Below are 12612 nucleotides of genomic sequence, written 5' to 3'. Positions count from 1 at the left end.
GAACAAATAATGACTTCCATGTCACTTTATGCCGTTGTCCGCTTCAAAACGAACCAACACAACCCTTTTTCTTAGCAGCAAATTCAAGTTAACAGAGTTTTCAGCACCACATAGCTGCACGAGATGGGAATTTTTCTATAAACTTTACGAAGGCTTTGGTTTACATGCCTTGTTTTTGCTTCTTAAGCGTTTTCACTCTACATCTTCTAAGGTACCACACCAAATATTTTTACGAATAAGTGAAAAATAAAAGCCCGCGTCTCGTGGTCGTGCGGTAGCGTTCTCGCTTCCCACACCCGGATTCCCGGGTACGATTTCCGGCGGGGTCAGGGATTTTCTCTGCCTCGTGATGGCTGGGTGTTGTGTGCTGTCCTTAGGCTAGTTAGGTTTAAGTAGTTCTAAGTTCTAGGGGACTGATGACCATAGATGTTAAGACCCATAGTGCTCAGAGCCATTTGAACCATTTTTTTTGAAAAATAAAATAAAAATGTAGGAAGTACATGCTAATATGGTCACTGCCTCCACAACAGCATGCAGTTTGGTTGTTCTGTATTCCAGACGTACTATCTAGGCATCTTGATGCCCTAGTATCTGAAATAGTACACTGCAATGGTAGCAGTCGGTTTTCAATTGGATTTTTGTATTAGGTCAAATCTAACAGAGCAGAAACAAATTGAAACACTGTAAGTTAATTAATTCAAAATCGTCACAAGGGCATAGAATGTGGGGTGATAGCTTCGCATAAAAAATTATTGAGATGTTAGTATCATCTGTAGTATTATCCGTGACATATGGAAGACTATGTTCATGAGGCAAACACATTGGCCACTTTCCCGACGATTAGCGTGGCCTCTGTTCCCAGTCCCATATCATTTCGGCTTTAGAGCCTCACAGACGAAGCTATCAAACGTCGAGAAACAACAAAGAACTACATTTCTAGGCCAAAAGATGATGTTTAAACATCGATATGTTTAAAAAGGTATTACTATACGAATGAAACAGATAAAATGAGAAACATAAAAACCTCACCTTACATCAGACGATCTAAAACCAGAAAAGTTTTTGCTAAAGAAAAACGGAGTAAGCTTTCTCTGTCAAACTCACTGACAGTAAAATGTTCAAAGGTGTTTGAATTCCTGTGAGACCAAACAGCTGAGGTCATCGTTCCCTAGACTTGCACACTAGTTGAACTAACTTACGCTGAAGACAACACACACACCCATCCCCGATGGAAGTCTCGAACCTCCGGCGGGAGTGGCCTCCCGATTCGCGACATGGCGCCTCTAACCGCGCGGCTACTCCGCGCGGCCCATTGATAACAATAATAGTGTCTATTAGAAATAGCTTTACCGCTTCGAGGGAGACAGCAGCAGTGTTCAGAGCGAAGAAAAGGTAGCGGCTACTTTTCGCACCCTGGCTGTCTTACCTCATCTCCCCTCACATACACTATGTGATCAAAAGTATCCGGACACCTGGCTGAAAATGACTTAGAAGTTCGTGGCGCCCTCCATCGGTAATGCTGGAATTCAGTATGGTGTTGGCCCGCCATTAGCCTTGATGACAGCTTCCGCTCTCGCAGGCATACGTTCAATCAGGTGCTGGAAGGTTTCTTGGGGAATGGATGACCATTGCTCACGAAGTGCTGAACTGAGCAGCGGTATCGATGTCGGTCGGAGAGGGCTGGCACGAAGTCGGCGTTCCAAAACATGAATCTGGTCAGGACTCTGTGCAGGCCAGCCGTTTAGAGGAATGTTATTGTCGTGTAACCACTCCGCCACAGGCCGTGCATTATGAACAGGGCTCGGTCGTATTAAAAGATGCAATCGCCATTCCCGATTTGCTCTTCAACAGTGGGAAGCAAGAAGGTGCATAAAACATAAATGTAGGCCTGAGCTGTTATAGTGCCACGCAAAACAACAAGGGTTGCAAGCCCCCTCCATGAAAACCACGACCACACGATAACACTACCTCCTCCGAATTTTACTGTTGGCACTAGACACGCTGGCAGATGACGTTCACCGGGCATTCTCCATGCCCAAACCCTGTTATCGGATCGCCACATTGTGTACCGTGATTCGTCACTCCACACAACGTTTTTTCACTGTTCAATCGTGCAGTGTTTCCACTTCACTATCACATCGGAAACAGTGGACCTATGGATGTTTAGGAGTGTGGAAATCTTGCATACAGAAGTATGACACTGGTGAAACCCAATCACCTGACCACGTTCAAAGTCCGTGAGTTCCACGGAGAGTCCCATTCTGCTCTATGCTCTCTGATATGAAGTACACGGCAGAACGTGGCAGCACACTGCACCTATTGTGAAATAAACGTATGTTTTTGGGGGTGTCCGTATACGTTTGATCACACAGTGTATATATGCCTATACCACTCCTGATACTACTTCTAAATTTAGATCTCATTATCCTTCCGTTCTGGGCTGGCCTTAGTGAAACGTACTGCCCGTAGTACACTGTTTCTTTGGAATGTTCTGTTTTCTAAACGAATCCCAGTGGTCACGTACGACACTGTTGCATTCTAGTCACGCGTTCCAGGTAGACTCCCAGATTCTTACTTTCATGTTATGCCTATAAGCGATAATTACACACTGAAGTGCCAAAGAAACTGGTGTAGGTAGGCGTATTCAAATACGGAGATACTTTAACAGGCAGAATATTGTGCTGCGGTCTGCAACTCTTATACAAGACAACAAGTGTATGATCGGCTACTGCTGTTGCAATGGCAGATAATCAAGATTTAAGTCGGTTTCAACGTGGTGATACAGTCAGCGCACGAGTGATGGGACACAGCATCTCCGAGGTAGCAATGAAGTGGGGATTTTCCCGTACGACCATTTCATAAGTGTACCAATAATATGAGGAATCGTGTAAAACTTCAAATATCCGACATTGCTTGGGCCGGAAAAAGATCCTGCATGAATGGGACCAACGATGACTGAAGAGAATCATTCAATGTGACAAAACTGCAACCCTTCCCCAAATTGCTCAATATTTCAATGCTGAACCATCAACAAGTGTCAGCGTGCGAACCATTCAACGAAATATCATCGATATGGGCTTTCGCTGCCGAAGGCCCGCACGTGTATCCTTGATGACTGCACAACACAAAGCTTTACGCATCGCCTTCGCCCGTCAACACCGAGAGACTTGGGCAATTCCAGCGGTACAATACGACGCTCCATAGGTCCAAAACTGCTACAGAGTCGCTCCAGGAACACTCTTCTGAGCCTAAATACTTCTGCCGCCCACCAAACTCCCCTTACACGAAGATTATTGAGCGTATCTGGGATGCCTTGCAACGTGCTATTCAGAAGAGATCTTCGCTCCCTCGTACTCTTATGGGTTTATGGACAGCCTTGCAGGATTCTTGGTGTCAGTTCCCTCCAGCATTACTTCAGACATCAGTCGAGTCCATGCCACGTCGTGTTAAGGAACTTCCTTGTGCTGGCAGGGTCCCTATACGTTGGTAGGTAGGTGTGCCAGTTTCTTTGGCTCTTCAGTGTACATGATACGTATATAGAGCTTATTGCAGACCAATTAAGTCTGCCTGCAATAACAGTAATAGCATATCATTTCCATTTATAAACTATAATATCAAATATAAAAGAAGACTGGAAACAAATGTAAAACTCATGTGTTCAATATTGGCGTATTAGACACCTATAACCGTGTTTAAAGAGATATGAAAATGTAACTGATGCAACCGAGAAGTTCCTGGCGTTTCAGCTCTTTGTCTTCCCTTCTGCTATGGATCTTACTAGTTGTGTGTCAGACATCTGGTTAGTAATTTTATTTGTTGATTCCCTGGAACCAAGATTTTTTAGTTAACAGCGAAGATCCACACTGTAATGGTGTAGTGTTTGTGCAGAATGCGACGATTATACCATATCCCTCATTGGCATAATAATTTTTGTGTAATCTCTTTAAATGATTGTGTAAATGATAAATTCCTTCAAATGTGGCGTCGTTACGTCCACGCAAGTCACCTATAGGTTGTTTCTGGTCTATTTCTCTTCCAAAAAACTGTCATAAATCTGATCTCTGGTTTGACATATCTAAGAAAATATTAATTATTCGATTTAAAATGTGGTAATATGCTTCCACAACGCAGTTATGCAAGAACAATTCGCGGTACGCTGTAAAGTTCTACATACTTGCTTCCCTGTATGCGACATAAAATATAAGTATACCACAAGATACACAGTGTCAATACTTGTCCAGTCTCTTTCGGCAGTTACACGTTTCCTCACATCCATCAGTGACAAAATACTGGAGGTAACCATATCAGATGGAAGCTCCGATTTAGTCGCAGGCTAAAAGGAACGGCTAACGAACCTGTAAGATACGTGCTCAACACCTACAGAACTTCGAATTAAGTGTGACGCGTTGTAAGATTAGCCAAAATTCCATTAGTACGAGGTCCAGAAAATCAGTCGCAGTTTGTATTAAGGGAAGTGCATTATCGCCGAGTACTGTTACGACAACTACCGTTGCATCACAAAGTTGTTGGGCCTGTTGATGTAGTGGCAGCACGTGTACCTGAAAAGTGGAAGGTCACGAAATCGAGTCCAAGTGCGACCACGAAATTTTCTGTCCACCTTTAAAATGTCAAGAAAGTTTCGACAGGAACGACAAGTGGTTCAGAATCCTAGTTAAACTTCTGTCCATTTCCCAGGTCGGCTAGGGACATATAAGCCTCCAGAGCCTGAGATTGGAGATTTCCACCAGGCCATTGCGCACTATCATTATTATTATTATTATTACTTATTATTATTACTATTTTTACTGTAATGATTTGTGTTATTATTATTGTTATTATTATGAAAATTTTTGTGACTGAGCATTTCAGATTCTTTTTTTCTCGGATAGGCCAATTAAGTTATTGATTCATCTGTTCGCTACGTTTTTTTTATGTCTTCTGATCACTTCCGACCAGATTATTATTATTATTTTCACTTTCCTAACTTGGAAATCTACCATATTCCGTAATCGTTCTCTATATCCATTTCTGTCCGTTTTTTCTTTAGCTTTAATATTTTTCTTTTCTAAATATGTTTTTACTTTACTGGTCCAGCATATTTTTGACTTTTTACACCACAAATATTCGAAGATATTTTTGGTTAATCCACCGTACTGGATTCGATGTTGTTGTTGTAGTGGTCTTCAGTCCTGAGACTGGTTTGATGCAGCTCTCCATGCTACTCTATCTTGTGCAAGCTTCTTCATCTCCCAATACGTAGTGCAGCCTACATTCTTCTGAATCTGTTTAGTGTATTCATCTCTTGGTCTCCCTCTACGATTTTTACCCTCCACGCTGCCTTCCAATACTAAATTGGTGATCCCTTGATGCCTCAGAACATGTCCTACCAACCGATCCCTTCTTCTTGTCAAGTTGTGCCACAAACTCCTCTTCTCCACAATCCTATTCAATACTTCCTCATTAGTTACGAGATCTACCCATCTAATCTTCAGCATTCTTCTGCAGCACCACATTTCAAAGGCTTCTATTCTCTTCTTGTCCAAACTATTTATCGTCCATGTTTCACTTCCATACATGGCTACACTCCATACAAATACTTTCAGAAACGACATCCTGACATTTAAATCTATACTCGATGTTAACAAATTTCTCTTCTTCAGAAACGCTTTCCTTGCTACTGCCAGTCTACATTTTATATCCTCTCTACTTCGACCATTATCAGTTACTTTGCTCCCCAAATAGCAAAACTCCTTTACTACTTTAAGTGTCTCATTTCCTAATCTAATTCCCTCAGCATCGCCCGACTTAATTCGACTACATTCCATTATCCTCGTTTTGCTTTTGTTGATGATCATCTTATATCCTTCCTTCAAGACAGTGTCCATTCCGTTCAGCTGCTCTTCCAAGTCCTTTGCTGTCTCTGGCAGAATTACAATGTCATCGGCGAACCTTAAAGTTTTTATTTCTTCTCCATGGATTTTAGTACCTACTCCGAATTTTTCTTTTGTTTCCTTCGCTGCTTGCTCAATATACAGATTGAATAACATCGAGGAGAGGCTACAACCCTGTCTCACTCCCTTCCCAACCACTGCTTCCCTTTCATGTCCCTCGACTCTTATGACTGCCATCAGGTTTCTGTACAAATTGTAAATAGCCTTTCGCTCCCTGTATTTTACCCCTGCCACCTTCAGAATTTGAAAGAGATTATTCCAGTCAACATTGTCAAAAGCTTTCTCCAAGTCTACAACTGCTAGAAACGTAGGTTTGTCTTTTCTTAATCTAGCTTGTAAGATCAGTCGTAGGGTCAGTATTGCCTCACGTGTTCCCATATTTCTACGGAATCCAAACTGATCTTCCCCGAGGTCGGCTTCTACCAGTTTTTCCATTCGTCTGTTCAGAATTCGCGTTAGTATTTTGCAGCCGTGACTTATTAAACTGATAGTTCGGTAATTTTCACATCTGTCAACGCCTGCTTTCTTTGGGATTGGAATTATTATATTCTTCTTGAAGTTTGAGGGTATTTCGCCTGTCTCATACATTTTGCTCACCAGATGGTAGAGTTTTGACAGGACTGGCTTTCCCAAGGCTGTCAGTAGTTGTAATGGAATGTTGTCTACTCCTGGGGCCTTGTTTCGACTTAGGTCTACCAGTGCTCTATCAAATTCTTCACGCAGTATCCTATCTCCCATTTCATCTTCATCTACAACCTCTTCCATTTCCATAATATTGTCCTCAAGAACAACGCCCTTGTATAGTCCCTCTATATACTCCTTCCACCTTTCTGCTTTCCATTCTTTGCTTAGAACTGGGTTTCCATCTGAGCCCTTGATATTCATACAAGTGGTTCTCTTTTCTCCAAAGGTCTCTTTAATTTTCCTGTAGGCAGTATCTATCTTACTCCTAGCGAGGTATGCCTCTACATCCTTACATTTGTCCTCCTGCCATGCCTGCTTAGCCATTTTGCTGGATTCGATACAGATGTTTACAAGATACGTGTCTTATTTTTCTCATTACTTTGATGTTTTTCCTAAGCTTCAAAAAATTTCACCTGTTGATTGACAACTTCCAGTTTCGCGAGGCTTTAATTTTCCTTATTGATTTCGCTGCTTTTCTAGTATTTATGATTTATCTAAACTATTGTTTAATGCTAGACATTAGTTCATATACGGATATTTTATCGTCACTCCCTCATTGCAATGCCTTATTTTTTCATTTTTAGGATGACTTAAAAACAGTCTCTAGTTCTACCATAATCTCTGAGTACTGGCTATTTTTTCTGTGGCAGTAGCAATGAGCTGGAGTGCGCCCACCCAGGGACCGCCCTAATAGCTTTCACTGCCACACTCGTCGGTCGTTAGCGAAGTCGTCAGCTTTTCTGACGAAAACATGCTTGCCTCTCCGCATTGTGCCTGAGCTCCCTGTCAGACGCAGGTGTGAAGCTGCGCGGCCTCTGAATCAACTTCAAGGTAAGATCTTCCCCTCAATTGAACATAAAACACTGTTCGTGAAGCCTGTGCACACTACTGTATGCTAAATGTGTTGAATTACAAAATCACTCCTCACAATTTACATGTGCCTGCAATGAACTGTTTCTGAACCTTAGCTTCAGCTAAAGGTGACGACTCACACATTTCAGTTAGGCAGCACATCTACTCTGAATGTATGGCGGAACCCTTTAATGATAGTGTCGTTAGATTATGCAAAAGAATCTAATTATCCATTGAAGCTCACAAAGTAATTCCTGTTGAAACTCGCGAGCTGAGAGGGCATCGTCGATGTGTGCTACTATTTACTGGTGTTTTGCGAGTGACATCTTAACTTTTTAGCGTGCTCGCTGGGGTGTTGAGTACCCCATTCATGTGCATCTGCATCATACTCCGAGAGCCACCTAATGGTGTGTGGTGGAGCGTGCTTTTTGTACAACTAACTGAGCCCTCCGACCCTGTTCCACTCGCGAACAGCGCTTGGAACTAATGGTTGTCGGTAAGCCTCTGTATTGGCTCTAATTTCTCGAATTTTCTCGTCGTAGTCAATACGTGAGATATCTATGGGGGAAATAATGTGTTGTCCGGCTCCTCCTGAAAAGTGCTGTCCTGAAATTTCAATAGTAAATTTTCTCCGTGATGCGTCCGCAGCTCGCGGTCTCACGGTCGCGTTCTCGCTTCCCGAGCAGGGGTCCCGGGTTCGATTCCCGACGGGGTCAGGCATTTTCACCTCCCTCGAGATGACTGGGTGTTTGTATCGTCCTCATCATTTCATCATCGTTCATTGCAAGTGGCGAGATTGAACTGAGCAAAGGTTGCGAATTTGTACGGGCGCTGATATCCGCGCAGTCGAGCGGTCCACAATCCAAACATCATCATCATCATCATCATCATCATAATCATCATCTCCAAGATGCACAACGCCTCTATTGTAACGTCTGCCAGTGGGTTCTGCTGAGCATTTCTGTAACCTTTTAGCGCCGGCTAGATGGTTCTCTTCGTTGGATCTTTTCTATCAGTCTTACCTGGCGATACTGTGTCCAGCGGTTTGTCATCAGTAGTGTAGCTGTACAGTAATGGATTTCATTTCCTACGTAAGCGCAATATGTTACATTTATTTAAGTTCCGGATCAACTGCCTGAGTTTGCACAATTCATCAATTCCCTGGACATCATTCTGCAAATCGTTACTATGTTCTGGCGTTGCTTCTTTGTTACAGACAACCGTGTCATCTGCAAACAGCGTTAAAGAGCGTGCGGCGCTTTCCATTAGATCATTCATATATTTAATGTAAACAGTAAATCCTATCACACTTCCTTGGGGTACTCCGGAAATTACATCTGTCGATTTTGTTCCGTTAAGAGCGACTTGTTGAGCTTTGTCTGCAACGAAGTCTTCAGTCCAGTCGTAAATCTATTCCGATCCTCCATTATCTCGTACTTTTTTCAGTTACTGGCAGTGCGGGACAGTGTCAAATGCCCTCGTGAAGTCAACCTGTGCACCATTGCGAAATTTCGTAGTACTGTAGCGTAACCCAGAGCCTTGCGATGTGGTAGTAGCCCTTAGTATTTGTTCGCCTGACGCCCACTCCAACCCTCCTTTCCTCTACCCTCCCTCTTCCACTCAGAACCTCAGCATCGCGTTGTTTCACAAGAAAAACGATGGTGGAACACTCCATATCCCGCACACCCTTTCGTGTTATATTTGTTTCTTTCAGAAAATTTTGAACGTATGCGCCATTTTCACTTTATCTACTACATCCGGACAGGAAATGAAAGAGAGAGGAAGAAAGAAGTTCAGAAACTGACATTTTCTTAAAAAAAAAGACAGTGTTTAAAAATGGAGTAAGAACCGGCCTCTAAAACAAAAAGTTAGGCAAAAAAAGTGTTATAAAAGTTTACCTGGTCTCACAAGCTATTCACGCAATATTTCTAATGAAACTGATGCCTTTTTTCAAGCTTTCTGAAACTGGTATTATAGATGTGATAGTACCCCGTATTAATCAATATACCGACTGTCTTAAACTGCAAATGTAGAAGTGACTGCAAAGCTACGGACTGATGTGAAATTGTTGCACTACTCGGCGTTTTATTTTTTGTAGATATTAAGGAAGGTCAACATGTAAATATAAAAGAACATTGGGAGCCAGATGGTACAGGTGTGAGCATCCAGAGGCCCACAATGAGCCATGAAAGATTTCTGTTTGTATTCCGTTGTGTAAATGTAAATATTTAACTGATACCTAAGGAAATTGTAACTCGTGCCCACTTACGCAAAAAAAAAAAAAAAAAAAAAAAAAAAAAAAAGTTGTGCTCCCGCTCGAAGGTTAAGAGATAAAATTGCTAATTGCATCGAAATCTGAGGGGTACTAAACTTACAGGTGCATCATGACCGATGCAGATGGCACCGCTGTCCCTCACCTGATTCCAAGAGCATAAACGTCTCTTCCACGTGAGACCATCCTTGTTTAATTGTAAACCATCGTTACAATTACTCTCTTCATGCCAATTCAGCATCCATATTCTATTTTATTCGCTCGCCTAGACTGTATTGTCTGCACAGACATTTTTGTTTTTGATTACTGCACCTTCTAAACATTTTATGCTAATGAAGGCCACAGAAACACCGTGTTTTCCGACTGTATTTCTGACAAAAACGCGATTCTGGTAGCTGGAATCGGAAGTCTTTATTACTGCTGCCTTTTCCGTTCTTGTGGTGATATTTCCATAGAAACTTTCGTCCCCTAACAAATATCTCTTTATATCTAAAAGGCAAGTGAAATATAAATTGTCATAGATTTAGCTTTTTTATAACAGAACGAAATATTTTCTTAAAAATTTTCAGCCCCTGTTTCACCCCCTTGGGGGCTGAATTTCAAAAACAGTGAAACACGTTTCTATTTTTCTAACAGAGGAGGTAAATACAAATTCTCGTACATTTATTGGTTAAAAACAGTCTTGGTTGCAATTTTGGTTTTTTATTTTTCAACGATGCGTTTCGCCTTATTTAGGCATCTTCAGGTTATGCCTAAATAAGGCGAAACCTGTCGTTGAAAAATTAAAAAACTAAAATAGCAACCAAGACTGTTTTTAGCCAATACTGTTAAGCACTGGGTTGCTGTATGCCACATATGGATTTGAAGAATTTCTATTTCATACATTTAACTTCAAAAAGATATAGTTAAATATTTTCATAAAACAGTTCATCACTTATTTCATCCCATTAGGGGTTAAATTTCCAAAAATACTGAAATACGTGTTTCTTATTTGCAATCGAGAATTCAAATAATAATTATCATACATGTAATTTTAAAAATACTTTTGTGTTTTTTAACAATGATTTAGTTTCAAGAACAACATTCACCCCCACAGGGGTTAATTTCCAAAAATGCTGAAACATGTACTTTTTTATTTCTGATCAAAAAACCAAATGCCAATTTTCATAGGTCTAGCCTCAAAATTGCCTTAACAGCGACGTTTTGTCAAAAAATCCTTTCATCCGCTATTTTTTTAAATCTCTTTTTAAACGACCCCTATAATAAAGGACCAACAACCTCTGCAAATTTCAAGTTTCTATCTTTACTGGTTTGGGCTTGGTGATGATGAGACAGTAAGTGAGCATCACCTAAGCAAGAAAAATGTTAGTATAGGAGTCTGATGTTCAATTGTTGCATAACACGGTGCCCGATCCATGTTTATTTCATCAGAGAGAGCAAATTTAATTTAATTCACGTACGGAACACGTAATGTCTGTGAGTTGCCCATACTGTAGGACAGTTTCTGTATATTTAATGATAGTCTCTTCCTCATACGGCGCTGCAGAACAGATCACAGTTCGGTACACCTCATCCAACTAATGCAAGTCACAGCTGTCACTTATTAAACTTCCACCTCCCATACAGTTCAAATTCACGAGCACGATCTTTAAATAAATCGGGTCTAAAACACAGCGGAAACCTCCATTGTCCTAATACTGCGGGGTAACAAACAGCTACTCTATGGCATCCACGTCGTCTTGCCTTGGCCAAATTTAACGATAGGGTCCCTGTGGAACGCACTTCTGAAATTACTCATAGACATTAGCAAAATGCCTTACAATGAAATTACAGTGTTTACATATCGCATGTGTCCTCCCTTTTATCCTACAACTCACATTCTCCTATTTCAACAACAAAATCTCCTCATTCTTGACAACATTTTACAGCGCCGCTGCCTCTATATCGCGAGGATCCAGATTCGATTACAGGCAGGGTCGGATACTTTCTTCGCTCGGGCCTCAATCATGTATTCTTACCAACATCACAAAGACGTACAGATCGCTGAGGGGGCGCGAAGTAGAAAGACTTGCACCAGGCGCCCGAACAACCCCATAGATGGTCTCGAGGGGAATAATGCCACACCATCATTTCATTTCATATATAAGGTACGTCCCTAACAGGGCCATCGCATTACCTTCAATACTTAATAATATTTCCAGATCAAATTACAGTCAAAACCTAGGCAATGTTTACGTAAGTGAGGTACAGAAATAATTCTACTATTTGTCAACAAACATACATTAACAGCATAAGCGATATTTTACATAGTACAATTGGAGAATGAAGAAGTGATCACTCATAGAAGTGTACTTGTTACTAAAAATCGGTAAAGCAGATGCCAGACTGAGATTCATTGGAAGAATCCTAAGGAAATGCGGTCCGAAAACAAAGGAAGTAGGTTACAGTACACTCGTACGCCCACTGCTTGAATACGGCTCAACGGTGTGGGATCCGTGCCAGATAGGGTTGATAGAAGAGATAGAGAAGATCGAACGGAGAGCAGCGCGGTTCGTTACAGGATCATTTAGTAATCGTGAAAGCGTTACGGAGATGATAGATAAACTCCAGTGCAAGACTCTGAAAGAGAGACGCTCAGTAGCTCGGTATGGGCTTTAGTTGAAGTTTCGAGAACGTACCTTCACCGAGGAGTATATCTCGCGAATAGACCATGAGGATAAAATCAGAGAGATTAGAGCCCACACAGAGGCATACCGACAATCTTTCTTTCCACGAACAATACGAGACTGGAATAGAAGGGAGAACCAATAGAGGTACTGAAGGTACCCAACGCCACACACCGTCAGGTGGCTT

At 41.6% G+C, this 12612-nt stretch overlaps 1 protein-coding gene across 1 annotated transcript in view; it reads left to right on the top strand.

Annotated features, from left to right (window-relative positions):
* Positions 1–12612, top strand: part of LOC124552297 (slit homolog 1 protein-like) — a 65859-nt gene that overhangs the window by 19451 nt on the left and 33796 nt on the right. The window contains exon 4 of the mRNA XM_047126573.1: positions 6384–6392. Coding sequence (XP_046982529.1) covers positions 6384–6392 — 9 coding nt within the window. The remainder of the gene's footprint in view (positions 1–6383; positions 6393–12612) is intronic.

Source organism: Schistocerca americana, chromosome 10 (assembly GCF_021461395.2).
Source record: "Schistocerca americana isolate TAMUIC-IGC-003095 chromosome 10, iqSchAmer2.1, whole genome shotgun sequence".
Taxonomy (NCBI): domain Eukaryota; kingdom Metazoa; phylum Arthropoda; class Insecta; order Orthoptera; family Acrididae; genus Schistocerca; species Schistocerca americana.
Note: the sequence above shows the minus strand (reverse complement) of the source record. Positions and strands in the feature narration are given on the sequence as shown.